We start from the raw sequence: 26,339 nt of genomic DNA, 5'->3' as shown, positions 1-26,339 counted from the left end.
ATGCAGAAAAACCAGTTTTATTTTTATCCTACCTTTATTATTTTTACAGATAACTCAAAGTGCTAGCACACCTAATACCCTTTCCTCCTCCTGTTTTCCCCACAATAGCCCTGTGATGTTGATTGGGAAACTGGCCGGTCCAGCCAGCTTTCATGCCTAAGGAGGGGGGGACTAGAACGCACCGTCTCCTGGTTTTTAGCTCGGTGCCTTCCTCACAAGATTGTTACTTAACACCTTTCTCTCCATTCAGAGAAGGGGCCGTGATGCAAACTTCTTAGAAAGTCCAAATCCGGCTCTTCTGGGAAAAATATTTCCTGGCTTCTGGTACAACTTTCACACAAGTGGGCTAAAGCTGACAGAAGGCAGGTCGATTACTGACCGAGCCCCCACATTTTCCATATCAGCAGCTGTAAACCCAATACAGGGGAGGCCACAATCCAGTATGGGCCAACGGTGCTGCAGAAGAAGCCATCCCCTCTGCATTAGAAGCAGACTGGCCTTTGGGACGGCGTGTCCTGCTAAACCAGGCAAATAGTCCCTCGGGCGGTTGGACCACAAGCCATTCAGACTTTTAAGGGTCAATGCCGGCATTTGATCTTGTGCTCAGAAAACAGCTGGCAACCGGTTCAGGTCTCTCGCTGCACAACTAGTTTGCATCAGTTCGTAGCTTGGCTGCCACAGTAAAACCCAGGCAGAACCCACTGCAGTAGTCAAGCCAAGAAAGGTTCAACTTCCAGAAAAGCCACCCTTGTCCTGCATTGTTGCCAGGGTAGAATAATTCTTAGGGGGATCTTGCCCCCCTGGTATCCTCACGGAGGACACAATATCTCTCCCCAGATCACCACCACCCAAGCAAAGCTCCACTACCTGCGCATCCTGAATGAGCTGCCAACCTTTGCAGGCGTCCTGTTCAGCACTGTGGGACTGGTATAGTAATGCTGGCGCGTGAGGGAGGGGAGATAGCAGTGACAGGCCCCCAGCCAGATCCTGCCTCTGCCCTTCTTCCTCTGACTGGCATCTCGTCCCACACAGGATGAGAAACAGTCAGCCACCACCCTCCTGGTAGGGCCTCACCATGGCATCAGCCATGTCATTGATCTGAAAACAAACCTCACCACCGTGCTGTCCGAGTTCAGCAAAGTCAGCAAGATCCAGCTCTTCAGGGAGAACCAGGGTGTGGCCCGGGTGGAAACAAGCATCCTGGATGCCAAGGTAGGTCCAGCTGCTGCCACTGGTTGCCATTCTGGTGGAATTGGAAGGCGAGCTAGGGCGGGTCTCCCAAGCAAGGCGCTCACGGAGCCTTTCCTGGCCAGGCACATCACTTTCCCTCTTGAGAAGGTTGTCCCACAGCCAGACAGGATTCTGACCCTTTGGCTTCTCCCTTCCCAGCCTCTGGTGCTGCTAATGGAATGGCCAGAGGCCACCAACTTCACCTGCCTCATTGCTGGCTACTGCCGCCTTCTGGTGGACTCCAAGCGAATGTTCCTTTCCCGACCCACCAGTCAGCCACCACCGCTTCCACTGACCAAGGCAGGTGCGTTTCATCCTCTGAGATTTGTGCCCCTTGGTCAGGTTCCCAGGATATCCCTCGACTCGGGGGTTCCAATGATGGGCCTTTCCCCTGGATGGCTCTGTAGGCAGCAGCATCCCAGTTGGAACCTCTCAAGCATGGGGATTCCCTTACCAGGCTGAGCCAGAGTGGTGTGGAGGCAGCTATGTGTTGGGCAGAGCTTTTCTGCTCAACAGGGCTGCAGGTAGCAGCAGCAGCATCCCCCCCTTGCTCTTTCCTCCTCCTGCAGCTGTTCAGTCGGGGGCTGGGGGCGGAGGTGCATAGAGTCATTGAGAGGAGGCTGAGGGAAGGAGGGGAGCCAGGAGACAGCCCTCGCAGGGGAGAGCCCAGAGGGTTTTTGCCTGGAGCTCTCAAAGGGAAGGAGTGGGCTTGCCTGCAAGAAGCACACCCTCTTGGCCTGTCTAGCTCCCCCCCCCCACTGTTGAGAGAGAGAGAGAGAGAGAGATTAAACTGAAAGTGCCGGAAGTGTGGAGGGGGGCCCAGGGGCAGAGGGAGCCAGCAGAAACTTGTGGGAAGAGTGTCTTGCTCAATTTCTCCTGCTGCTGGGACCCAACTGACCTCACAGGGTCCCCTGCTCATCCTCCGGCCAAGTGGGCAGGCACCGGATTCTTTGCCTGCCTGTCCACCAGCCGCCTCCTGGGGAGCCATATGTTTTAACAGCCACTGTGTGTTATGCCCCAGACAGCTGCCCGTTCCTCGGCCATCAGCCTCCGGCACCAGCAGGGCCCCTGGTTAAGAAGGAGAGCAGGCTCCTGGGAGGCTCTCTCCCCAGCTCCGGAGGGGGCAGCCCTCCAGATCCCCTGGACTCGGAGCTCCTCGGCTTTTGCTACCTGCACCTGCGGGAACACAAGAAGGAGCGCAAGAGCAGGACTGACGTTAATGAAAACCTGATCTTCTTTGAGGAGTCCCGGCGCCGGACCAAATCGGATCCCACCTCAGTGAGCTCCGGGCGAGACTGCAATGGGGCCACCCAGGACTGTGAGCCCCACAGCCCAGACCAGGAGCGCTGGGCCAACAGAGCCAGGGCATACACCCTGGACAGCCAGCAGGACAGCCAGCCCCCCCCACAGCTCTACTGTGAATCCTGCAAGGCCAAAGTCAAGCTCCAGCAGCCAGCCCCTCACCGAGGCAGCAATCCCGGCCCCACGCAGGACAACATAGTGGACCTGACCTCCCTCCCCCCTCCAGGGAGTGATGAAGAGGAGGATGAAACCACATCCCTCCTCCCCGCCATCGCTGCACCGCCTCCCGGCTTTCAAGACAACAGCTCTGATGAGGACGACTCTAAACGTCGGGTGGCCGCAGCGGCAGCTGCCATAGCAAAAGGGCAGGAGCCTGGACGCCAGCTCTATGGCCTCCTGTACGAGGAGATTCCTGTGACACTCATAGACAGCCTGCCAATGCGGACAGTTCGAGATCGTGCCCAGGACCTGGATGATGCTCTGGTCTCCACTCTGCAGGCCTTGGAAGCTCTGGCGGCCTCAGAAGATGGTCCGCACCCTCAGCCGCAGCAGACAGCAGGTACCCCCCCTTTCCAGGTGGCTCCCATCAGAAAGCTCCTAGCAAAACAGCAGCACCTCTCAAAGCCTGCGAGCTTAGTCCAAAGAGAGGGGCAGTGGCGGCAGCATAGCCACATGTGGAAAGGGAGGTTGGAAGGACCCTCCGTCCAAGGTCAGAGGGGCAGTCTGTGGCTGGAGCCTTCTCAAGAGCTCCAAGTGGAGCCAGACTGGGCTGACCGAATGCCTCTCGAACCCCATTTCAGAAAGAGAGAGGCTGCAGCTTGTCTGTAGTCCTCCTCAGAGAAGAGGCCAGGACCTGGCACAGCAAAGGGCTGTTTGGGACATTAAGACCACTATACCACCCCCACCGCTCAGGTGCATCATCTAGAGGCAGCTGGGCTAGCAGCTCAGACAATCCTGTAAAATTCCTCCTGAGCCCATGCCAGAACTTGGGCCTTCAAAAAGACAGGAGGTCCAGCAGTAGCCGGCATACGTGCAGAGCCCCCCATTTCCCCCTCAGCACAGGAGGTTTGCCTTTGAAGCAGTGACACACACACACACACAGAGTGACGGATTCCTTTCCTTTTCCCCTCCCTGGTTGGCTGCGCCAAGCGGCCAAAGTCATCCAGTAGCTATGGGTGGGCTTGAGCCTCCGGCAGGAGAGGCACTTTCCTCACCCTTGCCCAATTCTAAAGAACATGCCTTCTTCTCCTCCAGGCCTCATCGTTTTGGCTGCCATCACCCCAGAGTCATCAATGGACTCCGGCCACGAAACCAACTCCTCCGAGATCCACGATGTCCCTGCAGCCGTGCAGCAACGCCAGAACGCTGCCTTCTTCCTGACTCAGCACCTCAGCAAGGAAGGCCTCCTGGCCCGGAAGGATCTTCCTTTCCGCATACAGACTGGTAGTGCCAGAGGGCCACCTCAGCATCAGCATCAGGATCCAGACCAGACCCCCAGTGCCACCTGCACTACAAGCAAGCGAGAAAAGGAGAAAGGCTCTGCCCAGCCCTCGCCCTCCCAGCAGCTCAGTGAGCCCAATGCCAAAGGGGCAGTATCTGAACCCAAAGGTTCCTTCCCCTGCGGTACAGCTGTGGCCCCACACACCACGGCTGTCCCTGCCCTGGGAAACAGCCACCCAGAGAGTGGGCTGCAGGACCAGAGAACAGCTTCTGTCCTCGTCGCATCAAGTCTGCAGCTAGTCGGCCACAAAGCCTCCCTTTCTGCAGCAGCAGCAGCGTCCTTGCCAACTGAGGGCAGCACTCCGCCCTGGGATCCTGACCCCAGGCAGCTGTCTGATGCCCAGCCCTGCTCTGTTGGCCAGCTTCCCTCCAGCTTTCCTTGCTCCCAGAAGCAGCCTAGCAGTGAGGCCTGCCAGCAGAACCCAGGACCCCTGGGCAGTCCTGTGGAGGTGGTTCCCCCTCCCCTGCCAGCAGCAGAAGAGGGGAAGCAGACACCCCAGAGCTGCCAGCTGAAGGGAAGGCCAGAGGGGGCAGGGCAGCTGGGGGCAGAGGAACTCCTGTGCCGGGGAGAGGGTGCCAGACCATCTGGCCAGAGGGAGACACTCATCAGCCAGGAGGAAAAAGGACAGCATGAAACGGGTGCCAACAGCCACAGCACCCTGAGACCCCCACCCTGCAGGAGCCCACAGACCTTCAGTAGCCCCGGAGGGGAGAGTCTGAAGGGGAAGGTCCCCGCAGGTATTTGGACTGAAAGCCTGCCCTGCACTTCCATGCTTTTAAAAAGGCCTGATAAGGCACTGGCTGTTATAGCACCAGACTCAGATCTCCCGGCTAAACCTAAAGTGCCCAAAGCATCATTCCGGTTCAAGAACCTCATTTCTGCCACTTTCCCAACGCGACTCAAGAGGGAGACCGATGAGCGGCAGGCTCAGCTGCAAAAAGTGAGACAATACGAACTTGAATTCCTAGAAGAGCTGCTGAAGCCAAAGCCCAGGAGAGACCCCGTGTCTCCGGACTGTCTGGATCCCTCGGCTACGGGGCGCTGCACCTGCCAGGTCCGGACCAGCCCTGTGCAGACTGGGCCAGGGATGTCCAGGGAACAGAGGCGGAGTTGTGACTGCAAGCGGCTCAGCCGTGGCACCAGACCCCTGCCTGGCCAGTCAACAGACCTAGAGAGGCAGAGCAGGGGCAGAGAGCTGCAGCAGGCAGAAGGGCCAAGAAAGTCCTCCGCTAGAGTCCCTCCCAAGGGCAGCCGGATCAGGTCCACCAGCCTGGAATCTAGGGATTGCCGGTCTAACCCTGAAAATGGCCTGTCGTGCCTGACTACGTGTGCCTCTCCTGGAGAGTGCATAGGAGCACCCCACTACAAGAAATTGGTGCGGCGCTACAGTGTCAGCGAAATTGAAAAGATGGAGCAAATGTCCCCAAATTCTCCAGGCTACATGAGCCATTACCTGAGCAAGCAAAGGGAGGCCACGGCTCAAGTCCCTGCCTTGAAAGGCAAATTGCAGGACTCCCACCCCACAGCATCAGACCCCTCTTGTGTTCAAGTGACTGAGAAGAGCCAGAAAGGTGGTGCTGTGCTTCCTTTTCAGGAGGACATCTATCCGAGCCCCCACAAATTGTCAGAGGACGACGGAGATGGGGAGAGATGCTGCTCCTTCCGGTACTGCTTCTACTACAGGAAGTGTGACATGGCTGATGATGGGAGTGAAAAGGATGAGCTCTCTTACGCCATTCCCATGCCGATTCTCCCAGAAGGGAAGATTGGCCACCAGGCAATCCCAGTTGTCAGCAGAACCCTCCAAGTTCTGGATGCCACCGCCTGCAGCACTACAGAAAACCAAACCCAGGAGATAGACCTACGGACCTCTTCCTTTGAGGGCAATCTGGCCAAGATCCATGCCCTGAAGGGCCACACCTACGCCTGGCCCAATGGGTTCCTAGCTGTGCAGCTGGACACTAGTGAACTCTTGACCATTCTGCGGCAGTGCATCGTGAGCCCCGAGGCCCAGGAAGGCAAGCCGTATCTCCCTCAGTTGACTGAGTACAAGCAACAGTTAGCCCTTCAGTTCAAGGACTTCCGGGCCTCTTGCCGCAGAGTTGCTGCAGTCAACAAGAGCCCAACCCGCATGCTGTCGGCAGTGAGCAGCAGCTTCCAAGTCCTGGGCAGCTTGATTGAGACCTTTGTGCGGCTGGTGAACGTGGTGCGCTCAGAGTCTCAGCGCCAGGCGCTCTTGGCCAAAGTTGAAGAGATTGTGAGGAACTACACATTCTTACTGAGAGCTGCTGAGGAGTCCACTGCCCGAACCTGCCACCGAGGGGACCAGGAAGCCGAGCAGCTGAGCCACCAATCGGTGGCCTCTGTTGTGAACACTCTCACACGTTCCTTGAAGACACTGATGAACAAGTAAATCAGTGTCTGTCACCGGAGCCCAGCGCCTGCCCAGCCTAGACCAAGTGCCCGAATGTTGTAGGCCTACCAGCCACTGAGAGCCAGGACGCGGCTAGGGATATCAGCGCTGCCTGTCGCGGATGGAGAGGCAGCATTTGCCACGCGTGTCCCTTCCCGGCTCCTCTCCTGGCCTACCGAGGCCCAGACCGGCTCGCCTCAAGGGCCGAAACAGTGAAAGGCTCGGGCGCCGTCCAGGGAAAGCCCCAGCCTGGAGTCCCTGCTCGCCCCTCCAGAGGGAACGGGAGCGCCAGACCCTGCAGGGCTTGTCTCTCCCGCCGCCAGAAAGGAGCAGATTCGCCCGAGAGCCCTCTCGGCATTCGAGCGGGAGGCTGCTTCTCCCCCCGGCAGAACCGAGTCGTGGAGTTTCCGTCTGCCAGGAACGGCCACGTCTGCGTGGGGAACTGTTGCTGTCGCCGCTGCCCGGGGCCTCGTAAGGGATTCGGAGGCCCGGGAGCCTCTCGTCGCTTGGGAGAGCGGAATCTTCCTGCGGCTTCCAAAGGTGGCCAAGCGCAGCGCCTCGGGCGGACTCCGCTCCCCCAAGCGACATCGCTGCCTCTGCTGCAGGGCTAAAGCGGCCCTTGGGGGACTCCCGCCCCCAAAGCCCGTCTCCCCAAGTGCACCCGGGGCTTGAGCGGCGCCCCTTTTTATAGCTGTCTATACTGTATACGGAACAAGCAGCTGCTGTTTTGCAACGAGGAAGAGTAAATCTATTCCTTCCGCATCTGTCGCGTGGGAAATTTCCTTTGCGCAAGTTCCGCCCCGCGCGCGCGCGCGTTGCCAGGCGAGAAGCGGTGAGGTGACAAAGGGGGCGTGGCACCAAGATGGCGGGCTAGCGTGCGCGGCCCTTCCGTCGGCGCCTGCGCGTTCGAAGGCCGCCCGTGCGTCGCACCGTCCCTCTAAGCGGAGCCGGCGCCCGGAAGGCGGAGGCCGTGTGGTGCTGCTGCGGCTGCTGCTGGATTCCGAGAGCGGCGGGCGGGAGCGCCGCAGGGAGGCGGCGGAGCTGCTGCTGGTGCCGCAGGAAGGCGGCGGGCCCGCGGAGCGCGCCTCGTCCTCCGCCGCGTCGCGCTGCCCGCCGCCGCTGCTGGCCAGGATGCCTAACATCAAAATCTTCAGCGGCAGCTCGCACCAGGACCTCTCGCAGAAGATCGCCGACCGGCTAGGCCTCGAGCTGGGCAAGGTCGTCACCAAGAAGTTCTCCAACCAGGAGACCTGGTGCGCGTGAGGAGCGGCGCATGCGCGGGGACGGGCGAGCGGGGGGGGGAAGGGGGAGGGAGGGAGGCTCACGCCCCGCCCTCACGTCCCGCCCCCCTCAGCGTGGAGATCGGCGAGAGCGTCCGCGGTGAGGACGTCTACATCGTGCAGAGCGGCTGCGGGGAGATCAACGACAACCTGATGGAGCTGCTGATCATGATCAACGCCTGCAAGATCGCCTCGGCCAGCCGCGTTACGGCCGTCATCCCCTGCTTCCCCTATGCGCGCCAGGACAAGAAGGACAAGGTGCCCCGCGTCCCGCGCCCTCTTCCTGCCGGGCCGTGGTCCGCCCGCCCTGACCCGACACGCCGCTGCCTCTCTTGCAGAGCCGGGCCCCGATCTCCGCCAAGCTGGTGGCCAACATGCTCTCCGTGGCCGGCGCGGACCACATCATCACCATGGACCTGCACGCCTCTCAGATCCAGGTTTGGGGCTGTGGTGGGACGGGTACGCCTCGGGCAGGTGCCAACTTGGCAAGTCTCCCTGCCTGGAGAGGAAGCTCCGTGGGGTCTCTTGGGCTGCTGTGGCAGATTGGGGAGTTAACGCCTCTATCCGGACGTAGAAAGGGGCGTTCTCTCCTCCCCTGCCTTCCAGGAAATGGCCCCAAAGCCTAGCCGAAAGGGGGCTCTGGGATCTTTGGGCTAAGGAGCTGCTTCCTTTCCCAAGGGCTTCTTTGACATCCCCGTGGACAACCTGTATGCTGAGCCAGCCGTCCTAAAGTGGATCAAGGAGAACATTGTTGAGTGGAAGAACTGCACAATTGTCTCTCCTGACGCTGGGGGAGCCAAGAGGTGAGACACCCAGAGCAATTGGGGTGAGGGCCTCTTTTGCTGAATGTTTTCAGCTTCAAATCTTGGCTGTGATGAGGACTTGATTAGCGACCACCTTGAAGAGATGTGGCCAAAGTCCCCATTCGTTCTCCAAATTCAGAACACACCTGTATTTTTGTTGGCTTTCTGTGTGATGTTTTTCCTGGCTCTTGACTTTTTGTAGTGCTTGAACCTCAGTCAGCAGAGGACGTCCCAGCTGACTGAAAAGGCAGCTGCAGGAGACTGCTTGCATTCATAAAATGCTTTGACTGGGAAACCCTTTCAAGAAATGAATTTTGTTTTGGCCTGCTGTTGGTTCTGCTGCTTTTTCAAACCTTGGAATTGGAGCAAATGGGCTCTTCTGATCATCTAATGATGTGCCTGGCACAGAAGAAAGCATGTCTAGGCATTCCTAAATAATAAAGAGCTCTGTTGTGAGAACTGCAGGACAGGCCATTGTGCTGTATTTGCATGTTATGTTAGCATGTGCTGCTGGGCAGAGTTCATGGTGGCCTTGCCCAGCCTGCTTTTTTTGGATGGATTTGAGGTGGCAGTGCTGATAAGAATTCAGGGAGTTGCTGCCCTGCAATCAGAAGGCATAAGAAGGGGCAGGATTACCACCCTTTCTGGAAATTGCTGGTATGGGCCTGTCTCTCCACAGAGTGACTTCCATTGCTGATCGGCTGAATGTGGATTTTGCCCTTATTCATAAAGAGAGGAAGAAGGCCAGCGAGGTAGACCGCATGGTGCTGGTGGGAGATGTGAAGGACCGGGTGGCCATCCTTGTGGATGACATGGCAGACACCTGTGGCACCATCTGCCATGCAGCAGACAAGTGAGTATCCTAACGGAGTGTAGGCAGCCATCTGGAGTCAAGAGAGTGGATGGCTAGTTCTATTCTGGCTGATTCATCCTCCTACCTGTCCCCATTCTGCTGCTTTGAATGAACTTAGATGTGCTGAAAGCAATAAGAGGCTAGGTTTGTAGACAGTAAGGCTGTAGCGAAGGTTCGTTGTTTATGAATGGTGGATTAGAATGTTTGCTTTATTCAGAGATGAGCAGCCGGCTCACCCAGTAAACACTGCCTTCTGTCTGTTTTCCACATAGGCTGCTTTCAGCTGGTGCTACCAAAGTTTATGCCATCCTGACTCATGGGATCTTTTCTGGGCCAGCCATTTCCCGAATCAACCACGCCTGCTTTGAAGCTGTTGTAGTCACAAACACAATCCCCCAGGAGGACAAGATGAAACACTGCCCTAAAATCCAGGTGAGGCTGCAGAAGAAAAGGAGAGTTTGGACAGCTTACAGGCTCCAGATGGCTTGACATGTTGCTTTCTCTTTCTCTGCAGGTGATTGATATCTCCATGATCCTGGCTGAAGCCATCAGGCGGACTCACAACGGGGAATCTGTCTCTTATCTCTTCAGTCATGTCCCTTTATAACTGTAGATGCTGCTGCTTGGGTGGCTTTTTGAAAAACCAAAATTTGTTTTTAAGTTCAGTAGATGTTGCTTGTTTGATTGCTACACTCTTCCTTTCTATTTCTCAGTGTTTGGAGGGGGAGGGGAGAGCGATCATGGTTCATATTCTCAGCCTGTCCATTGACTGGGGTGCTTTTATGCAAATTATGTTTCTTGTGAAGTTATTGACCTGCTTTCACTTGGAAGAGAATAGAACCAGTGTTTCAGGTCATCCGTCATGTGTCCTTGGGAGGGTGTGGCAGCTAATTGTGCAAAAGGTCAGGATTGCAATTTTGTTAGGGTGGTCACTTGGTTCAAGAGTATGCAGAGAGAGGCCTTTGCCCAAAAAAATGCCCACATTTGGAGTGTGCCTTGATTGGAACTTGCCTGCCTCTTCCTCGCCACCCCTTTTATGTCGTTCATTTCCTAATGGGCGGGTTGGAGTGTCCCCTACCTCTTTCTTTTAAAGCAGACATGTGAAACTCGCAATGTCACGTGATGTCGCACAACATATCAGCTTTTCCCCCATTGCCAGCAATGTAGTGGGCCCAGTTTCCTCTTGACGTGTGCAGCCCGCGGGCCGGCAGTTTGACACCCCTGTTTTAAAGGCTTCCCAGGGGATTTATGCAGCTTGTGATCCTGGGGCATTCTGCCCAGTTACTTTCAGGAGTGTCTCTTGGCACCTTTTCTACCTGACAGCAGTGGAGATCATTTCAGAGCAATGGGGCCTGCCTTCCTTTGAGAGGTAAAAGCAGAAGACCATGATCCCCATCCCAAAGGTTTTCAGAGTGCTTGAGGAGAGGAGAAACAGGGCTCCCAGAAAAGCAGAGATCTTTACAGCCGGAGCATGCTGCCTCTGCTCCCATGGCCCTTCGGCTGGGTTCTGGGCAGCAGTTCTGTGGATTGTATGCCTGTTGCTCTGGTGTGTGTGTGCGCGTGCGCGCACGTACCTTTATTTTGCTTATTTGGGCCCTTCCTGCTGCCTCTGCTTCGCTTCAGCTGAACCCCTAGGATACCAATGTGATGTTTGTGTTGCTCAGAACTTCAGAGCAGGAGGAATTAAACTCTTCCTTAAAAATCAGCTTTCTGGATGCTGTTCCCACACACACCATATTCCGGCAAGATTCTTTGGGACGCAGCCTTTTCCCCCACTAAAAACAGAATAAAGGAGAGTGGGGAGGAATAGGTCTTGATATGGGCAAGTGTAATTGTAGGTTGTCTTTGGGACTATAAATATTTGTGACTGTTGGAGTTGAACGCATTACACTGCCTCCTTTGAGGCAATGCAAGCTATTTCTCGAATTAGCTGTTATTAACTGAAAACCTCCAAATTCAATCCATGGAGATCTCTTTTCAGGGTGCCAAGAGGCTGGCAACTTGTAATAGCCCCCGTGGTTTGCCCGCATATCCTTTTGCTGAGGCATATATGGAGCAACTTGCCGTGAATCCCTCCAAATCAGCAGCTGTGCCACATCAAGGACATCTCTATGGTATAGGGTCTCCTGCTTGAGCAGGGGGTTGAACTAGAAGACCTCCAAGGTCCCTCTCAGCTCTGATTGACTGCCAGTGCATGAGGAAGGCTGCTTGTGGAAGGGCATCTCTTGGGGGGAGGGGGGTTGCTCCTCTGACTATCTTACATTCTCTCTGCAGCCTCTCTTGTGAGGGGCAAGTAGCCAAGAGACAGTGGGTGACATGGCTGGAGAAGTTTGCTAAACAATGGACAGGGCTAGATGGGGGTCTCTTGTGTGCAGAGTCAGGGGGCTGGATGCCCCCACAATCCAGGAACCCAAGCTAACATCCCATGGATGCCTCGTGCTCTGCTCCCCTGTGGCAGTAAGACCAGTGTACCTTTGGGAGGCTACTATCCTGCTATTTATGCTGCTGATTTTGCCAGTTTGAAAGATGGGGCATTTGATTGGGGTGCTCTAATTGAATGCCTGCCACATCTCTTCGCTCCAAGGCAGTTCAGCACTTCTTGTGCTGGAGAGCAGGGATTTGGCCTGGCTATTTGGAATTTTTCTAAGGGGTGTGAGAATATATCAGAAGCGTTCTAGGGGTGTGGAGTATAGAAAAGGTTGGGAACCGCTGGCCTACAGTTAGGAGGCCTTGCTGTCTTTACTATCCTAGATGATTCTTGGTGTGTTCAAGGGTCTCCAAATGGATCACAGAGGATATCTGGCAGAAGCAGGTCAGTTGCTGCGTCAGGTCAATTTTATTCTCAAGGGGTGAACCAGCTCTTTGAGCAGGAGATGCCTCTCACTGCTCCATAGGCACCTCCTTTGCTCCAGGTGTTTGGCCAAAAGAGTTTATTTCAAGGAGGCTCCCCTGAGCTTCCAAATACGACTGGAACTAAGTTCAATTCTCTGACAGGCAAAGGAACTATTCCTGGCCCAGAGAAAGCCCCCTCCTCCTGCTGAAAAGAAGGAAATATCGCTACCAAGGCTGAACATATTGACTAGTTGTGGAGATCAGCCCTTGCAATTGACCAAGGCAGAACTGTGAGGAAATGGCAACACAGTAAAGGAGTGTGCTCCTTGCTGCCCCCTCTAAAAAGCCCCATTACCCCTCCAGCCCTCACAGTCCTAAGGTCCTGGTGGCCCTCCAGGCCCAGGAGTTTTTCCCTCGGCAGTTCAGAGTATTGCCTTTTCCATTCTTCTCTGGCATCCCCTTGGGAAGCCGGAGATGGTCCTTTCCTTTCAGGGCTGCTGTGCTCACCACTGAGTCTTCCATGATGATAAGAAAGGGCCGTAGGAAGAAGCAGCTGCGGAAGCCCCGGGGGTGGAGCTTTCTGCAGAGAGAGAGGATGCATTGCTGGCCAGGTCTGCATCTCTGTGCAAAGGAACAGAGACACGTGCGGAAGAAGGTAAAGTGCCATGGGCTGCTCTCTGTGTGTGTGTGGGGGGGGTGCAGCATCCCCTGGGGCGTTTCAGGTTCAGAAGGAGTGGGTTAAGATTTGCCTCAGGTCTGGACGAGTGGTCTTGGCACTCAAGGCTAAGGGGCTCTTGAGAATCTAGCACTGGCGGTGTGGGAGCCTTTGGGCCAGGGTTGGGGGAGAAGCTGGCCAAGGAAGGGTGGAGTTGAAAAATAGGCCAGATAGGATTGGAAACTGGAGGATCTCTTCCCCACCCCTTACCCCCCACCCCGCCACCACATCCCAATGGGAGAGGGAGAGGCCCTTGCACAGGAGCTCCAGCCCTCCCTCCTGCTGCCCAGGTGACTGCAGGAGAACTGCCGGGAAGGGAAGAAGCTCAATTTGAATGATTCATTACAGCAACAAAGATGCAGATATTCTTAGGGTTGCCCTGTTCTCCGTTCTCTGGAATTGCAGTACTGTGACTGGTGATGGAGGGGAGGCTGGTGCCAATCCTTTCAGAAGACTCCCCAAAGGGTAGCACGAGAGGCTGGGCTTCCATCGGTTGCCTGAAAGCCCTTCTGGGGAGCAACGGTTCTCCAAGGAATGGATTTTCTCAATTACTTTATTAAACCATGTTGATTTGAAATGATCCCTAAGAAAACAAAGATTAGACCTATGGAGAAAAAAAAACTAATTTTAGTCAAAAATGGATCAGAAGGGACCAAGTTCTAGCCTCCACAGAATTCTAACCCATCTCCAGTCATAAGACAACATTCTTAATATATTTTGAGACTGCAAGAACTGCTCTAATAAACTTAATTTGAGGAATTTCAAAAGTAGTGGAATTGGTAAGAGCATATTTGTGTATCGTGGTTTAGAAAACCCCACAGGCTGCAGGGACAAAATCGGCAACCATTAATGAAAATAAATTTCATGCTGTACAACACTAGTCTGGCAGCAAAGATCTCTACCCCAAGATCAGGTGGTGTGAACAGCGCTCCAAGGTGTGTGTGTGCACCTACTCACTTGGAGTCCTGTTAATTTGACATTTATAATTTTTATGACTTGAGCAAATACTAATACTAAAGCTTTTTTAATCTTCTGATTTTGAACAAAAAAGGTCCACATGCTTCTCATTCCTGCTTCTGAAATGAACGTAACTATATTATTTTTTGCTTAACAAAGGGCCAGAATCCTTGCAACAGAGTGAGCAAGGATATATAACCAATTGGATTTATATCGTAAAGGGGCTAGTAGAAAAGCTTGGAATGGCTTCAGCAAGATGGCTCCAGGAGAAACATCTAATAATTGGAGTGTAAAGAGACTGAATAAGTAGAAGCCACCCTTTGTGAATAGTAGGTTTCCCTAGCAAAGGTTTCAAAAAGGGAGTGTATGTGTGTAGAGAACATCTAAGAAGTCAAGCTTCCAAGGGCAAAACGCCTCTGGCCCCAACTTCAGGCATAAGAGCACAGATTCCTTTTTATTTAAAGATTAAAATTTAATTTAATTAAAAGTAACATCAGAAGGGAGGATTAAATCTTTCCCCCACTTGCCCTTTGAAGCAACTCACCCATTCGGAACCCAGGGCTGTGCACTTCCTCTGTTCCCACAGAGACCTCACGATCAAGAAGCAAGTCAGACACTGCATTGATGGAGGAGGAGAGAGAGAGGGGTCAGAGGCAAAGGGGCTGCAGGGGTTATTTTCTGGGCGCTGCCTCCAGCAGTCTCTCCACCCTGGCAACCTTCCCCATTTACAAGACCATCTTCCGCCAGCAACTGCATGCCTTCTGCATCACTGAAGCGGTGCGCCAGCTGTGCCACGAAGGTTTCTGCCAAATCTATCGTGGTGCCTTTCCACCACTCATGGCCAAGACGCTGCAAGGAACATTGATGTTTGGCACCTACAACAGCTTCTATGGCTTCCTCTCGAATCAGCCATGGGGGTCCTTTTCCCGCAGAGCCACAGCCGGGCTGTTTTCTGGCTTCTTGGAAGCCTTGGTTTTCTGTCCCTTCGAGAGGGTTCAGAATGTGCTCCAGGATGGAACGAAGGTCCAGAGATTCCCCACCACACGTCACATCCTGACCACCTTCCGTTCCTACCCCCTCGGGGAGAGCTTCAGTCTGGGCTTCTACCGAGGCCTCGGACTCATCCTGATCCGCAATGGGCTGGGGAGTTCCCTCTATTTTGCCTTGGAGGAGCCTCTCCGTAGCAGCTTCTCCACACAGAGCTTGCCTGTTGGAATCCCAGCCTTTCTGTCGGGCAGTATTAGTGGCACTTTGGTGTGCCTGCTGCTCTACCCTCTTGGCATTCTCATTGCCAATATGCAGTCCCAAGTGGGAAGGCAGGAAACCCTCAGCCTCTTGGCCACGATGGCTGAGGTCTGGAAGGCCCGGGGAAGGAAAGCTTGGCTGCTGTACAGGGGCGGCTCTCTCCTCATTCTCCGCTCAAGCCTTACCTGGGGACTCACAACTGCCATCTACCAGTTCTTGTCCAAGGTCACAAGCTAAGGACTGATTCTGAAGGGGGGCTAGGGCTTTCTGTGTCTGTAGAGCAATCTGCAAACATGGTATAAATGGAGACAATGACAACAAGAAGGAAAGGAGAACTGCCCCATACACCTGCAGGAGAATTGAACAGTATCCGACTGAAGAGAGAGAAATGCAGAGCAAACTCAGAGTTGGGGGATGTGGTTCACTTGGACACTTTGTAGAGATCTGAAGTTTGCAAGCACATCTGGACTAACTTGATTCCATTGGAGCGCCAGAAAGCTCCGCTTTGCCTTCAGCTGGATTACACAGTGGGCCAGCAGAAAACATCTTTTACTTTCCTGCAGGGCCTGGGGAAGGGGGAGGAGGAATCATGACTTCTGGCTTTGCATGTTGGATCCTTAAGTTACAAGCCAGACAGCCCAGCAGAATTAAGCCCCAATAAATACACTGCGGGGGCATTATTTGTAACCTGATTTGTGAATTAAGCTTGGGCTTAATTATTGCAACCATGTAATTGATTATATCAGGCAACTTGTCTTGGATCCTTTGGAGAAAGGGCATTAGCATGTTTTGCTTTTAGTTAATAATACTATTTTTATAAACTATCTTCACCTGAGCTGAATTTTAGTGGCTTACGTTAATTTTGATACTTTAATAAGTAGCTGTTATTAATAAGCTGGTTATTTCTGGTCTGTTTGTTATACCTATGTTTTCCACGATAACCGCTGTCTGCTGATTGGAAGCCCACAAGGACATGTTGGATAATTTTGGCATGTATATTTCATCACCTATGCTTTTATTTTATAAGGTCTCCAAACTTTCTTAGATTTCTTTTTTTATATAGACACACAAGTGTGCACTTAATTTTTATTGGCATAGAAAATGTGAGTACAACTACAAGCCTCCCCATAATTCACTAGCAAATTGTTTGTAATCTGCAAGCATACGATCATACAGAATAGCTATGGACTATTTTACCGCAATATCTTATTACTTTATTTAGATTAGTTTTAAATATATAAATGTAAGTTCAAATATCCACCATGAACGTGCTACGCTTATTAAAAAACAAATCAAACAAGAAAAAAAGGCAGCCGAGCACGTGCCAAGCCCGCAGGCTCGGTCCCGCCGCTGGGGGGTGCGCCAACCCGCCTCTGCGGCTTGGGGAACGGAACCCGTCGGCCCGCCCACCCGCGATGAGGCGGGGATTGCACAACAGCCGCGAGCAGGTCGGCAGCGCGATGGTTGCTGCTCACCCTTCCCGTTTATGGCGGGCCAGGGGAGGCCGGCAGCTGCGGCGGTCTCCGACATGTTGGAGACATCCAAAATATCGATAAAGGAAGGCTCGGCTCAAAGAGCAGCGCTTTCACCTTCACCCAACGTTGCAGCCTTCAGCAATCGCCACTTCTCCCTACAGCACCCCCTGCCCCAGGCCAGCTCTCCGCCATAGGATCAGATTTGCCCAACCAGCCGGTCTCCCGCCCCCCCGCCAGTGCGTGCGCGCTCGGAATCGACGGCCGTGAAAAGCTCCTGAATTACAGCTCCCATCATCCGCAGCGAGAGCCTGCGGGAGCTCGTTTAACAGCTCCTGAAATGCCGGCCGCTGGATCCTTGCGACGACAACGCCCTGGGCAGACGCGGGGCCCGGAGGCAGCAGCGCGGTAGCCTTCCGCAGCGCCCTGCTAATAACCCGGGGAGGCCTGGAGAAAAGGCGGGGCGGGGGCCCTCCGCGCACCCGGGGGTCATGCAGCGCGCGACTGACCGCCAGGCGAAGGAAGCGGCAAGGCCGACCGTGCAACGCTCAACGCACGCCGGACGCGCCCTCCGGCCTGCCTCGGGGCCCCCAGAGGCGAGTCGGCTTCCACGGTGCGGCGCCCTTCCCGTTCAGGAAGAAACTACACTTCCCGACGTACCCCGCGGTCCGGCCGCCCGATATAAAGGGCCGCCCTGACACGCTGGCTTAAAGAGCGCGGAACTCGGAGGCGGCAGCTTTGCAGGTAACTCGCGGGCTGGGGAGCGGCGTCCGCTGGCCGCCGGCGGACCCGGAGCCGCGGCGGAGAGGCGCTTTCTCCCCTTCCCTTCCTGGGGGTGCCTCTCCGGGGCTCGCGCGTGGAGGGCCTGGCGGGCTTCCAGGGACTGCTGAGTGGGCTGGGTGAAGCCAAGCGGCCCTTCCTGCGCGACCGTGGCTCGGCAGAGGCGCTTGGAGAGGCCGAGGAGCGAGGCGGGCTGGCGGACAAAGGCGAGAGGGGCGTGGCTATGCCGAAGGCTCTCCCGGAGTCTGGCTTGGGGCGGGCACGGCGCTTCCCGGGCCTCCTTTCCTCCCTGGGCCCCTGGAGCCGTTCTTCCGCCGTGCCTGCCGCTCTTCTCGGCCTGGCTTGGGGCTGCGGCTGCCGGCCCCTTGTTCCGGGAAGCCCCGCGAGGAACCGTGTGGCCTTTTGCAGTTCTGAAGGTATTGGCTTAGTTTCCTGTTTTGGCCAAGATGTGCGACAAACCGGATCTTTCGGAGGTCGAGAAGTTTGATAAGAAGAAGCTGAAGAAAACGAATACGGAAGAGAAGAACACGCTTCCTTCCAAGGAGAGTAAGTATTTTAGGCGGGGCCTTCCAGCAGCTGCAACATTCGAGCAAACTCCCACGGGGCAAAGGGAAGGAAGGCTTGGGGAGCCTAACTTGGGAAAGCTGTAGCCTCAGGCTGTGCTTCCTCCGCCTAGAGTTAAGCCCTGCTCAACCCTGCTACAGTGGGAACTGGGCATCGGCCAGTCTCTGGAAGTCCAAGAGCAGCTGGCAGATGAGTGGGCCCTTAGAGGGTCTCTGCCTTTGGAGGGATTCTGTCCTGCTTGTTATGGGGTCCTCCTGCTGAGATGGGATTCCTTCCCTGTTAGTTCCGACTTTGGCAAAGCATCGGGGTGGCTGAGGTGTGAGTTTGGAATCCTGGGAGGATGAGGTGCCTTCCAAGCAAGGATGGGTCTCCACTGGGTTCCTTCCTTGAGCATCAAGACCCGGACTCTACCCAGGAAGGAGCTGGAGAACCAGAGTTTAAGGGCCCCACTTCTAGAACCTGGCCAGTGTGGGGGTTCTGTTGGGAGGCAGCAGAACTAGGGTGCAGTTGGGTTGTCCAGCAGACCTTGTCAATAGGTTTACGCTACCCAGAAAATGCCTTTGCTTTCCCCCTCAACCCCAGCTAGGGACTAAGGGCAAGGGGTCTGGGAGGTGGGTGCAGGTGACTATTAATGCTCAAGGTGCTTTTTCTTTTCTCAGCCATTGAACAGGAAAAAGAGTCTGCCAAGTCATCATAGACCAGCGGCATGAAGCTCTGATGTTCTTTCTTAGCTCTTTTTTTAAAACAACTCGAGAAATGCTGCAGCAGCCCATCTCTGGCTGCTGCCTCTTTGGGCCTTTTTGCCTCCCCACCCTCCTGCCTTTCTGGGCTTGGCCACGCCCTCTGCTTCCATCACAGAAGAAAAAATGATCTACAGGAAATTTCTGGGGTTTGCCCAGCGCAATTCTCATCCTTAGCCTTTCTTGTCAGAGGGGGGGATTTTATCAGTTAAATCCTAATTAATAAAAATGTTTGTGATTGTTTTTGCAGCTTTGATTTCCTAAAAATGGAAAGAAAAATCTATTAAAATTTTAAAAATGAATTACCTCATGACTGTCTCTTGTGAATCCTTCCCAGAGCTCCCAAGTTTTGAAGGCATTTGGCCCAGGCCTGTGCTGTGAGTTGAGAAAGAGTGGTGCTTTTGAGGGGGGGGGGGACCGGTGTTCTGTCTGATGGGGGCAAAACAGGATAATAGGTCTGGGTCCAGCATCTCTGCATCTTCCTGACAGAGACATTTCCTTTGGGGAAGTCAAAGGGTCACCTGAGAGATTGGGCCAAGGCAATCACATTGTGGTTCTGCGAAACCCCCTGCAAGTAGCCACTGGTCCAGGCTCGGGGCTTTGAGAAGGTAAAATGTGAGTCTAAGCCAATCTTGAATAGGGAATGTTAGGTTAAAGAGACAGCTACTAGCTTGCAGTCTGCCACGTGGGAGACAGTGACGCTGAAGGCCTTGAGTGGTGGCCTTTCATATTCTGAGCTGGCAGAGGTGCCCAGAGCAGGGGTCTGATATATTTGAAGAGCAGTGCAAAAGGGCACCTTCATAGCCAGGAGGAAAGAATCAACACTGGCTTAAGAGAGCTGTGGTCTTCTAAAGAGGTGTCAATTGTTTCCTTAGATATTCAGATGGCAATTTACAGTGATGAAAGATAACTAGCAACCAGCAGGAAATAGTAATAATTGAGTTCCAATACAGCAGTAAATTTTGGAGGCACCACTTCTGAGCTAACCACACTTGCTAACAGGGGAGGGATTTGCGGAGATGTCAAAAGCCTGAAGAGGAAGGGAGCAAAACCTGCAACTTCCCCTCAGCAGTTTAGCAAGAAAGGCCGTTTTGGGTGTGCCTTTCTCAGACGGTGGGTGGGTGTAGCTTGAGGGAAGGCAAACTACAGGAAAAAACTCCTTGCACTGAAAGCTTCACCCAGCACAAGAGCATTTGCTGGAAAGGTGGACAGTAGCCCTGCAGCCTCTTGAGAAAGGTGCATAGCTTTACATAAGCAGAGAAGATCCAACCCCTGCAGATCCTTGGGGGAGAGGGGAAGAGAATGGCTCTGTGGTCAGGGCTACTGTGTTGGGTCTAGTTTGTTCAAGGAGAAGCCAGGCATCAGCCAGCACTCTGCACAACAGCTGAACCACTCCCTGGGACTTGCCCTCAACAAGATGGTGACACAGATGGGCATGCCCAAACCAAAATCAATGTTCTACTCAGATGTGAGTCCTGACTTAGTGCACGGGAAAAGGGGATGGGCAGTTCTGAGCAAGAGGAAATCTTGCCAGCTACATTCCTCTGTGGCCCCCCTCCCAGCCACGGAGGGGCAAGTAGGGAAATGGAGCCATTCCTCTCCTTGAAAAGGACAGAGCTGGCCCCCTCCTCCGTCCTTTCAGAAGAAATAAGATAACCTTCATTATCATTTTTTGCTGTGGGCACACTGGCACACATTAAAAATGAAATTCTGTTGCCTGCCCTCGAAAGTATATATCTACCCTTACCCATACATATACACATGCTACAAATATATCTACACCCATACATATATATTTACATACCGGTATATATTAATCACTATCCATTTTGAATACATAGCGGAAAGAGGAAGTTTGAGAATTCACAAGGTTGATGCTACATGGAACAAAACTGACTGAATCTAGATGTTCTGCTTCAGAAACCACGAAGCCTCCTCCCAAAGCCTTCAACCTGACCAGGCACAGAGGAGCCCCAACCTCATCTAGACATGGGCAATCTTGCAGGCAACTCCTGGAGCCAGAGTTGAGGTGAAACCTTGGGGGAGAAAAGTTACTGGATTTCTTGCTCCTTAATAATTCACTGCTGCATCCCAGGAACTCAGGCACTTTGGCTGCCTCATCAGTAGAAAGCCCCATTTCCACATCCTGGGTACAAACAGCCTATTTCCTCCTGCACCCCACTGCACTGATTCACTTGTGCTTATATTCTGCAGAGATCAGAGTGATTCTCTGTGGGATCTCAGCTCCATAGGAAAGATCACACTGGCTGAAAGAGGTTTTGGAATGGCCATTTCCAGAAAGCATGGGGCTGGTGTGCACTTAACCAATGCTCACTCTAAGGATGGGCCGGGGGCATGTGAGGGGAACCCAGCCCATCTCGTTAATTTAGGTCCATGATCAGCATATGTTCAGAAAGCGTGTGCATTTAGGGACCACGCTGAACTGCTCTGCAAGGCCGTTGGGGTCTGCTGTGGCCATTAGTGAGATGCAGCAGCCTGGAAGCCTTGGGGGCCACTTGCTGCAGCAGCCTGCTGACCCCATTCATCACGCTTCACCATCTGAATGCTTCTAAGAGCCCCTTTGTATGGCAGCAACAACAGGCCCTGCCCTGCCAAGTAGCTGTTTGCTTTCCAGGTGTGTGCTTCAGTTAACAAAAATGTGCGCCTGATCTTTGCTCCCCAGTGGAAGGTCAGGAGTGGGAGGCCGCTCCTTGCACACAGAACAGATCCGACAGGTCCGGGCTAGCTCGACAAGCGGGAGACGTCGCCTGCCTTTTTCTGCGCAGCCAGCCAAAGGCGATGGCCCCAGAGCAGAGCCAACCCCGCCTCTTCCCCCTCGAAGATCGACTGGTAGGGAATTACCCGGCAGCCCCAGGCTTTGCTGTGTGCTCCGAATCGCAATTGTGAGATGGGAGGCTATATACACCGCTTTCCTTAATGCGCCGGGCCACTCACAGCCGCCGGCCTGAACCTTCTTCCTGCAGAGCTGAGCGCAGCTGGAAGCGGCGGGGCTGCGTTGGAATAAAGGAGCCGCCCTCCGAAGCGCTGGGCCCGGCTCGGTGTTCGCGCAACACGTTGGTCCAGGCGGAGCCGAAGCAGCAACTTGCTTCCGTGAGCCTCGTTCTCTGTGGCCGAGTCCTGGCTCCGTGCCCCGCTCAAGACAGGCAACTGCCGCGCCCGGGACCTTGAAAGGAGGCGATGGTTCCGCGCAGCCAGGCGGGCCCCTGCGGGACAGACAGATTCATGCCACGTGCTTCTTTCATACTTGGTCTCGCCCCGCCCCTGCACTCTCCTCCCTGCACCCGCCCATTCCGCCGGTCTGGCGGAGTGGTAGGTGGCCCTTCTGGAACTCCGCCAGAGGTTGCCGCTGCGGGTCGGAGCCGCCCGCTAGCAATGCCGCCCACGTCCCTCCGCGCTGAGCGGCCGCCCTTCCTCTGGCGCGCGATGCCGCCGTCGGCGCCAGAGGCTCGCAGTACCGGGCCTGGGGAGCCGCGTGCCGCCCGCGCATGCGCACAGGAGATGCCGGGCCCCTGAGGCTGCTGCGGAGTCGCGGGCTGGCTCGGCGGGCGGAAGAGACGGAGCGGCGGGCTCGAGCCCAGCCTGGCTGCGGGCTCCGGGACGAGCCAGAACCTCCTGGTGAGGAAGAGATCGAGCGGGGCGGAGAAGCTTTCTTGCAGCTTTCCGCGGGCGGGTCAGGGTTGGTTGTCAGCCGCTGACGCCGGACAGAGATGCCTGGGGTGGAGCGGAGGATGCGGCGGCTGGGACTGGCCACCCCCCTCCCCTCCGGGCCCTCGGCCGCTGTGCAGACTCCCTCCTCCGGCTCCAGGCCCGATGCGAGGCCCGGACACGCCCGCGCCAACAGCTTGGCAGAACCGATGAGGGGCATCGAGGCGGCTGGCGCCCCTCAGCAGGATGTGCGAGCAAGACGGAGCAAGACGGAAAGGCCAGGGCGAAGCGGTTCTGGGGCGCGGGCTTCCCGGCTTGTAGCTGATATCGGTACGCAGGTTGCGGTGCGTCCGGCCGTTTGCGGGCGCCCGCCAGGTCCAGAGGGACTGTCCTCCCGAGCGTGGCTCTCCCTGCCTTCCAGATCAAATCCGAGGACCGGTGGAAGCCCTTCCTCAGCCAGCCGGGCCAAGGTGCTCAGAGCTACCAACCAGCCAGCCGCGCCTGGGAAGGCCTAACGCCAGCAGGGCTTTGGCTCCTGGGAGTTGGCCCTGGGGCCCCTGCCAGCCACGAGCGTCGCCTTCTCTTCTTCCAGCCCAGTTCCCAGGTAGGAAGTTCCCCAGAAAAGGTGGGTCTCTGAGCCAGATCTCCTGCTTGCCACCTACCAGGGAGCCGGGCCTGCCTGCTAACCCTGTGCTCTGCTCATTTCAAAGCTTGCTGCTGCCAGAACCACCATGAGCGGGAAGTCTCTGCTGCTGAAAGTCCTCCTCCTAGGTGACGGGGGCGTTGGCAAGACCTCCCTCATGAACCGCTATGTCACTCACAAATTTGACTCCCAGGCCTTCCACACCATTGGGGTGGAGTTCCTCAACCAGGACCTGGAAGTGGATGGACGCCTTGTGACTCTGCAGATTTGGGACACGGCAGGGCAGGAGCGCTTCAAGAGCCTGCGGACGCCCTTCTACCGCGGTGCAGATTGTTGCCTCTTGACCTTCAGCATTGATGACCGCCAGAGCTTCGAGAATCTGGGCCATTGGCAGAAAGAGTTTGCCTGCTACGCCAATGTGAAAGATCCAGAGCATTTCCCCTTTGTGGTGCTGGGCAACAAGGTGGACAAGGCTGAGAGGCAGGTGACAGCAGAGGAGGCCCGGGCATGGTGCCTGGCACATGGCAACTACCCTTACCTGGAGACAAGTGCCAAGGTTGATACAAATGTGGCAGTGGCTTTTGAGGAAGCAGTGAGGCAGGTGTTGGCCTTGGAAGAGCAGCTGGAGCACTCTGTGTTGGGCCAGACGGTCAGTCTGCATCCCAGTGCCAAGCCCGGCTCTTCGTGCTGCTGAGAGGTGCCAGACGAGAACTGGCTGCTGTTTACAGAGGGAGGAAGGGGAGTTCCTGAGCTAGACAGCAACCCAATGGGGACCCAGGGTTCTTGGATTTTCTGTTTAGTCCACTGAGCCCCTTACTGGTCAAACTGCCCTAGTGTAGCAGCTCAGCCTTCTGATCATGCAGCATCAGGTTGGACCCTCGCAGAGGGCACTTCCTGTCCTCACCCTGCCCTGTGAGTTGTAGAGACACAGGGCCAGGATCCTTTGTCCCATATCCCTCACCTCTGAGCAGAGCCAGGGAAAGCAAGAATTGCTGGAGCTGTTACACAGTCACCTGGTGGCAAGCAGGCTGAGTCATGTGGGGCTTTGTGGCCAAGGTGTATTGTGCTAATGGGGGCAGTGCAAATGGGGGGGGGGCAGCTGAGCAGAATCAGCCCATCTCTATGGCTACTGTTAGTGCCAAGCAACAGGAGACCACTTCCACCTCTTCTGCCTTTGCTCCTGTTGAGTCCCCTGGAGATTGCTGCAAGTGCCTCACCCGGAAGCGGGGGATAAACCTCACTTCGACGTTGGAAGCAGATGGCTCTGAGCTGAATCTGTGGCGACAGACTTAACTTGGCTAGCGTATATGTAGGTGTGTATGCTTAAACTCAGTGAATCCAAAGTGTGGCCCATTTATGTGGCCATGTTGAATTGCTGAGCAGAGCAAAGATCAATGCCATTCCCTCCATTCTGCTTTGGGGGGGGGGGGAACTGGCCAAATTGTACATCGCCACCAATTGCACCATTCTAAGGGGAGTTCTTAGCTCTCCGAGGTTCCAGATGCCTGGCCTCTTTAGCAAAGGAGGCTGAGTTCCTTAGAAATACGGATTCTGTGCTAAACAAATGCTGGAAGAGCTCTGTCCCCCTCAGGCTGTTCTGGAAATGAGGACCTCCCACCGCCTAAAAAAATGGTATAGGAGAAAGGCGAGCTTCTCCGGGGGCCTTTTGGCCAAAGAACTGAGCCCATGAAAGCACCTTGTGATAGGCCCATGGAGCTCAGCTTGTCATTCATGTTCACGATTGTGGGCAAACCACCTTCCTCTACAAGCCACACTCTGGCCATTCCCCCACTGTCTTTGGGGTCCAGCAGAGGTGGCTTCAGGAGTGGGGCAGTTAGGATGTGGCAAAACCCTTGAACTAATTTTGTACCCAGAGCCATGATAAGAGAAGCCCCAGCCCAGCTGCATCTGTCGTGGTGTTCTAAGAGGAGACGTGACGTGACAGAGATAGCTTTTCTGTTGACTATGAATGAAGAAGGGAAAACTGCCAAGCACGTGAACAGAGTTGTGTGTAATCACGCCTCCCATGTGTTCTGTGCATCTTTTGTGACAAGATTAATACATTTAAGGTGCAGTTCCAAATGCAGTAATTTTTCGTTCATTTCAAAGGGAAATTTACTCCTAGTGTTAGAAGTATGTTTTTTTCAAAGCTGTCTTCAGAGAGCGTCATGTCAATCTGCTACAGCTAAACCAAACCAGTACACTAATAAAGATGGATTTCAGAAACCATCTTAAAAATGGCAAGTTCTTTCACATCCGAAAGGAGCCTGCTTTGCCTGAACTATCTCACGCCTTGCCCTCCAGTGTAATCCATCCTGCCTGCTGATGAAGACAATTGATCTGAAAAAGTGGGCTCTGATTCCTAAAACTTACCATGCTAGATTAGCTGCCCGCATGGCATCACAAAGCACCCTGATCATCTATCTCCTTACCAGGCACCCTTTTCGAAGGCCTGCAGGAAAGTTGCTATTGTTCACATTTTGTTCTTGCTGGCCCTACAGCTGCTCTTCCAGTTTTCCCCCTGATCATCTGGGGTTGCTACAAGTCTAATAGTCATGAGTTAGCAGTAAGAAGGCAACAGATAAATGTATTTTGGGCAGCAAAAGGTGATTAAATCCATATGATGCCAGTTTTCATGCTGTTTTGCCCATTTTAAAAAACAGTGGGGATGTTATGTTCCGAACACACAACAAATCCCTCAGAATTTGTTAGCAGTTACAGGTCTCCTTCCTCCGTATGGAAACTCATGGAAACATCAAAGCTGACTAAAGGAGGGAGGGGAATTCTGACCAGCTTTACGGAGTGGCTCGACTGATGATGTTAAACCAGACCTTCAGAAGACCTAACGATCCATCCAGCCAACCAGATCAATAGATAAATTCATTCTCAGAGAACTCACCAACGTTCAAAGATTTCAGGCCATTTCAGAAGATCTCCATAAATACAATGTTTTTTAAATGTACTGTGTACATTTAAAGGCACTTGTAATCTGCACCTATACAAACACCCTTTTTTCTGCACTCTCATCCCAATTTAAGTCCTGTATCAGTATAGCCACTTCCTGTATCTGACAAATGCTGCAAAACAGCTTAATCTGTAAAAGGGGCAGCATACTTGTTTGATTTTTGAGGCTCTCTCTTCATGTGGGCTTCAATTTATGATCTGAAAGCCCACCAGTGCCTGTTGCAGGTCTCTTATGGGTGGCTCACCTGGCAGGTGAAAGGAAGTCCTCCTCCCTTGGTGAACTTTGCTGGTTGTGATTTTTTTTTCTCTCTGTCCAAAGTCACAAAACAAACCAGGAATTGCAGTTACACTTTCATGTAACTGAGGTAACTTTTCATTT

At 54.3% G+C, this 26,339-nt stretch overlaps 5 protein-coding genes and 1 long non-coding RNA gene across 14 annotated transcripts in view; 5 read left to right on the top strand and 1 right to left on the bottom strand.

Annotated features, from left to right (window-relative positions):
* The window catches only part of FRMPD3 (FERM and PDZ domain containing 3), a 28,327-nt gene extending 21,186 nt beyond the window's left edge, over positions 1–7,141 (top strand). For 4 of the 5 annotated variants that reach the window (XM_039354959.1, XM_039354962.1, XM_039354958.1 and 1 more), the window contains exons 12-15: positions 838–927; positions 1,033–1,534; positions 2,252–3,091; positions 3,787–7,141. In XM_039354959.1, coding sequence (XP_039210893.1) covers positions 838–927; positions 1,033–1,534; positions 2,252–3,091; positions 3,787–6,446 — 4,092 coding nt within the window. In that variant the 3' untranslated portion in view covers positions 6,447–7,141. The remainder of the gene's footprint in view (positions 1–837; positions 928–1,032; positions 1,535–2,251; positions 3,092–3,786) is intronic. The other variant, XM_039354961.1, reaches the window with a different exon arrangement.
* Positions 7,142–7,383: 242 nt separating this feature from the next.
* On the top strand, positions 7,384–10,047 carry PRPS1 (phosphoribosyl pyrophosphate synthetase 1). The gene is made up of 7 exons (XM_039354979.1): positions 7,384–7,699; positions 7,801–7,984; positions 8,065–8,163; positions 8,405–8,529; positions 9,209–9,382; positions 9,655–9,814; positions 9,897–10,047. Exons 1-7 carry the CDS (start codon positions 7,578–7,580, stop codon positions 9,987–9,989), a joined length of 957 nt encoding a protein of 318 aa, XP_039210913.1. The 5' UTR covers positions 7,384–7,577; the 3' UTR covers positions 9,990–10,047.
* A 33-nt stretch (positions 10,048–10,080) lies between these two features.
* Positions 10,081–15,412, bottom strand: LOC120313252. The gene is made up of 2 exons (XR_005558091.1): positions 15,317–15,412; positions 10,081–14,502 (listed from the first exon to the last, which is right to left on the bottom strand). It is a non-coding gene; the product is annotated as an uncharacterized LOC120313252 (long non-coding RNA).
* SLC25A53 (solute carrier family 25 member 53) lies at positions 12,735–16,389 on the top strand. Of its 2 annotated transcripts, none has more exons than XM_039354980.1 (2): positions 12,735–12,869; positions 14,473–16,389. In XM_039354980.1, exon 2 carries the CDS (start codon positions 14,511–14,513, stop codon positions 15,366–15,368), a length of 858 nt encoding a protein of 285 aa, XP_039210914.1. In that variant the 5' UTR covers positions 12,735–12,869; positions 14,473–14,510; the 3' UTR covers positions 15,369–16,389. The 2 variants fall into 2 exon arrangements, with proteins under 2 accessions (XP_039210914.1, XP_039210915.1); XM_039354981.1 differs by having other exon boundaries at positions 12,745–12,869; positions 14,423–16,389.
* An 812-nt stretch (positions 16,390–17,201) lies between these two features.
* TMSB15B (thymosin beta 15B) lies at positions 17,202–18,997 on the top strand. Of its 2 annotated transcripts, XM_039354986.1 has the most exons (3): positions 17,202–17,347; positions 17,792–17,929; positions 18,607–18,997. In XM_039354986.1, exons 2-3 carry the CDS (start codon positions 17,830–17,832, stop codon positions 18,642–18,644), a joined length of 138 nt encoding a protein of 45 aa, XP_039210920.1. In that variant the 5' UTR covers positions 17,202–17,347; positions 17,792–17,829; the 3' UTR covers positions 18,645–18,997. The 2 variants fall into 2 exon arrangements, with proteins under 2 accessions (XP_039210920.1, XP_039210919.1); XM_039354985.1 differs by lacking the exon at positions 17,202–17,347 and having other exon boundaries at positions 17,358–17,929.
* Positions 18,998–20,547: 1,550 nt separating this feature from the next.
* Positions 20,548–25,625, top strand: RAB9B (RAB9B, member RAS oncogene family). Of its 3 annotated transcripts, none has more exons than XM_039354955.1 (2): positions 20,548–22,323; positions 22,775–25,625. In XM_039354955.1, exon 2 carries the CDS (start codon positions 23,085–23,087, stop codon positions 23,688–23,690), a length of 606 nt encoding a protein of 201 aa, XP_039210889.1. In that variant the 5' UTR covers positions 20,548–22,323; positions 22,775–23,084; the 3' UTR covers positions 23,691–25,625. The 3 variants fall into 3 exon arrangements, with proteins under 3 accessions (XP_039210889.1, XP_039210890.1, XP_039210891.1); XM_039354956.1 differs by having other exon boundaries at positions 20,548–22,957; positions 23,064–25,625; XM_039354957.1 differs by having other exon boundaries at positions 20,548–22,978; positions 23,064–25,625.
* Positions 25,626–26,339: the final 714 nt, after the last annotated feature.

Source organism: Crotalus tigris, unplaced genomic scaffold (assembly GCF_016545835.1).
Source record: "Crotalus tigris isolate CLP2741 ecotype Arizona unplaced genomic scaffold, ASM1654583v1 scf7180000018585.330925593:3314079, whole genome shotgun sequence".
Classification (NCBI taxonomy): Eukaryota; Metazoa; Chordata; class Lepidosauria; order Squamata; family Viperidae; genus Crotalus; species Crotalus tigris.
This window is presented reverse-complemented; position numbering and strand designations above follow the sequence as displayed.